Genomic DNA, 4,034 nt, shown 5'->3' with positions numbered 1-4,034 from the left:
ATATATATATATATATATATTATTCATTAATGCTATCATGAGGAGATGTCATTTCAACCTCTATATTCAGGCAAAATGACAAAGTTTGGATGCTATATATATCCTCTAAACCACATAGGTAAATGATTCATATTTTTTCTATTCTCTAAGTATTCATATATTTATTTTCAAAGCATTTATCATATACAACTAAAAATAAATGCTCTTAGTTTTAGAATTTAATGCTCATTATCTTATTTATTGAAATCTCTTATTAAAATTCATTGACTTTATTATCATAAGATATATTTTATCATCAATCATTAATTTCATGAATTCTAAAGAATACAATATTAACCTGAAATATATGTAATCACTGATCTCTATCCAAATACTAAAAACTCCTCATTCCTTAGTAAGGAATATTGGATTTTGAAATATGATCAATGATAATAATTAATGACTTATTTTAGACATAATCCCAGATAATTAATTTTCCACCTTATGTCCGGACCTTATATATCTTGCTAAGTGAGAATCCCAAGTGCCTAGCTACTACTCCAATACAGCTCTTCTGGCTAAGGAACAATGGTTTATGTTTTGTTGCAAGGCAACAAAATCTATATATACTAAGAGAAATCCATGAACATGGCTCAAAACAAGAAGAAAAATAACTGAAAAAATAAAACAAATTTCATATATATGTATATATATGAACATAAATACTGAAAATCCGAAACAAAAATCAAAGCACAAAAACAGCAAAAAACCTCAGTCTAGTGTTACATCATCTATCATATTTTAGGCAATATATATTTACAGGAAATCATCAATGTCGAAACTCTCTGGAATTTCAAACTTCAACAAGCTGCTGTAGCACTCCCTGTCATCCTCAGTACTGCTGCTGTTGACATATGTTGATGGTGAATTCAATGGATCCGGGCTCATTAAACGCGTTGAAATAACCGAGTCAATGCTAAAATTCTGATAGCCGTTGTTTGCTGATTGGAATCCTGAGTACTCTTCAAGTTCAGGAACTGTAGGATTTGTTGTAGTAGTACTATTGCAATAAAAGTTTGGCTGTGAAACCAACCCCTCGTTCAAAGGCATTAAATTTTCTTGTGAATTTTGGCAGCTAAAAGTACTTGTTGTATTCGGTGAAAACCCTTCCACATTTGCTAGCATGAGTGGTACTGTTGTTTGGTTTAGAAATGTGCCAGTAGATGTAGTAGTAGTGCAAGCAGGAATTAATTCAGCTTGATTCTGAAACTGGTTAGATTGTGACGATAATGTAGGGATAGCTTGGTTTTGTAACAGTGAGCTGCAAAGCTGGTTTTCTTGTAGTTGCTGCAAAAACAGGTCTGAATTTTCTTGTTTCAACGATGATAGAGTGGTCGATAGTCTAAAAATATCAGGATTTAGTAGGGCTTGAGTATTGCCCACCAAGGTTGACAGGGTGAGTAGTGATGATGGGTTACACAAAGCTGAACTCAGAATAGAGGATACGTCAAGAAGATCAAGACGTGAGGCATGAGTCACTGGATCAATTCCATTTCTAAGCAACCTTTTCCTTATATGAGTGTTCCAATAATTCTTGATTTCATTGTCAGTTCTTCCTGGTAAACGAGCTGCTATAGCTGACCACCTAAAATTGAAAAGAAACGTGGAATTTTTAGCCTAATTATTCAAGTTAATTTATGACTATCATGACAGGAAAATTGTTATGAATGACTGGCATACTAATCCTACAAAAGATACAAATTAAGGAGAAAAAATATCAATAAAAATCAAAATCCAAAGGGATAGTAGTCTTACTTGTTTCCCAAAATACTGTGAAGTTGAATTATAGTCTCTTCTTCTTCAAATGAAAATCTTCCTCTCTTGATATCAGGCCTCAGGTAGTTTGTCCAACGAAGACGACAGCTCTTTCCACACCTTTGGAGCCCTATACAATGAATGCAACAAGCTAAGTTACAAGAAAAGTAAAACAAAAAATCCATCATCCATAAATTAACGATCATATATATATATATATATACCAGCATTTTTGGGGAGGGAACGCCAGTTTCCAGGTCCCTGAAGTTGAATATAAGCGGTGAGCTTTTGATCTTCTTCAGGAGTCCAAGGACCTTTCTTGAGTCCATTTTTGTCACAGCAAGGTGCTCTTCCCATTGATATAGTACCGTGTTCTTTTTTCTTGCAACAGTGCTTGTGGTTAGGGCTTTGTAAGGAAGGAGACAAGGTTGTTAAAAGGAGAGAAAGTGGGCTATGCTGATCTTAAAACAGAAAGTGTTCTTGTGGCTGCTAAGAGGAAGATGACCCTTCATATATATAAAGGGGGACAGAGAGATTTCAAGTCAAAAAGATTTGGTGCCGGCCTCTGGCCACGCACGTATCTTTCTTCTCTGTGTTAATAATACAATAACACACATGTATAATATATATATTTATGGGTATGCAATCTAGTAATTATGCACAATTCCAGGCTTGATATAAATTAAAAAAGTGACACGTACCATTGATTTTTTCTGCCAAAAAAGTTTGTAGAATGTGGGCTGCATGATTTGAATAATAGGAGAGTGTAAGAAATTATTAATTTTTTTATATATAAATATAATAATTTAGGTATGGATATCATAATTAAAACTTGATCTCAATTTATAAAAATTGATACATAGTTAACAAATAATTAGGGATTTTTATTACGATTGTGTTTCAATTTAATAGAAGTTTATGATAAAGGTGAAATTTGAATATGAAACTTCACTATATGTATCTTTACATAAACAAAACTATTATTGAATTTCAAGTTCATTGATAAATAATTATGGATCTAATTGAAGACTTTAAACAAAAAAAAAATATTTTCTTATTCCAATTAATATCGTTTTATCAAGGAGAAATGCTTCCATCTTCACATCAAGTTCCCAGATTGAAGAAATCCTTGTTCTTGAGATTGCAAATACATGTAAAATGAAAAAGGTCAAAAAGCTTTGAAAGTCTGAAAGATACATGCTACAAAAACAGGCAACTTTAACAATCAGCAGATCAAATTGAAGATCATGGTGTGAATGCCTATGAAAGTAGATGGATTAAACGAAAGTTGGATCATAGAGAAGCGATAACCGTGTAATGTGTTTGACTTTGTTTTTGTACGAGTCCAAGATGAGAATCATTGGACGGTAGAGTGGTTAGACTTGATCGGAGAATTTTTTCCTCAGTTGCATGGCTGGTTGCTATCATTTATTTATTTTAAATCATTTGCCCATTTTAGAGATGATGAGGCCTCCCTACGTTAGCTTTGATCATCAGCATTTCAGCACAGTACTCTAATAGCCAAGCAAAATTAAGTAACCATATGAGATTTACTGTACGTGGAAATATATGAGTACATACTTGCTATTAATTAACAACAAGAGTTCATAATTTTAATATCAACAAATGCTGATAATGAATTTGCAATTTAATTATACTTGAAAAATGATCGATCACTCTTGATTCAAAGAGTTTTCAACTCCAAAATGACTATTAATCTAGTTCTATCATTCAATAACCTTTAATTATTATATCGAGATGAAAAATGCAGGGACAAAAATATTAATAAATGAGACATGTTTTCTTTATGTCATATTTTGAAACATGTTTTGAAAATATATAAATCCATTTTAAAATCGTTTAGGGTTATATTTATTTTATATTTTAATTTTTTTCTTTAACTAATTATATTTTTATCTTTTATGTATATAACAATATGATTCGTTTCATAGTCCCAATCATAGAGAAACCTTACATGGTCTTTAATTTATATATATATATATATATATATATATATATATATATATATATTTGTGAATAATTTATTTATGATCCTAAAATTATTCTAAAATTCATAACCATATACACCATAAATAGTTTGCAATTGCATCCCATATAAAAAGAATTGGAATTAATTTATTAATTTAGACATTGATTTTTCATTTTTATGCCATTCATCAACATATAACAACAATATTATGTAGGAGCGAGGGCTTATTTTATTGTCTTTCAAATTTATC

At 31.0% G+C, this 4,034-nt stretch overlaps 1 protein-coding gene across 1 annotated transcript; it reads right to left on the bottom strand.

Annotated features, from left to right (window-relative positions):
* Nucleotides 1–571: 571 nt before the first annotated feature.
* Nucleotides 572–2,260, bottom strand: LOC133668909 (transcription factor MYB41-like). Its single transcript, XM_062088914.1, has 3 exons — nt 2,019–2,260; nt 1,795–1,924; nt 572–1,624 (listed from the first exon to the last, which is right to left on the bottom strand). The coding sequence occupies exons 1-3, from the start codon at nt 2,149–2,151 to the stop codon at nt 796–798; spliced, it is 1,092 nt and encodes a 363-aa protein (XP_061944898.1). The 5' UTR covers nt 2,152–2,260; the 3' UTR covers nt 572–795.
* Between the last annotated feature and the right edge of the window lie 1,774 nt (nt 2,261–4,034).

This window comes from Populus nigra, chromosome 12, assembly GCF_951802175.1.
Source record: "Populus nigra chromosome 12, ddPopNigr1.1, whole genome shotgun sequence".
NCBI lineage: Eukaryota > Viridiplantae > Streptophyta > Magnoliopsida > Malpighiales > Salicaceae > Populus > Populus nigra.
This window is presented reverse-complemented; position numbering and strand designations above follow the sequence as displayed.

Bases quoted from the DNA above. Each gene is read 5' to 3' on its own strand.
- LOC133668909 (XM_062088914.1), bottom strand. From the start codon at position 2,151: ATGGGAAGAGCACCTTGCTGTGACAAAAATGGACTCAAGAAAGGTCCT. The intron at 1,925-2,018 runs GTATATATATAT...TTCATTGTATAG, and splicing joins TTCCCTCCCCAAAAATGCTG to GGCTCCAAAGGTGTGGAAAG. The intron at 1,625-1,794 runs GTAAGACTACTA...TTTCAATTTTAG, and splicing joins CACAGTATTTTGGGAAACAA to GTGGTCAGCTATAGCAGCTC.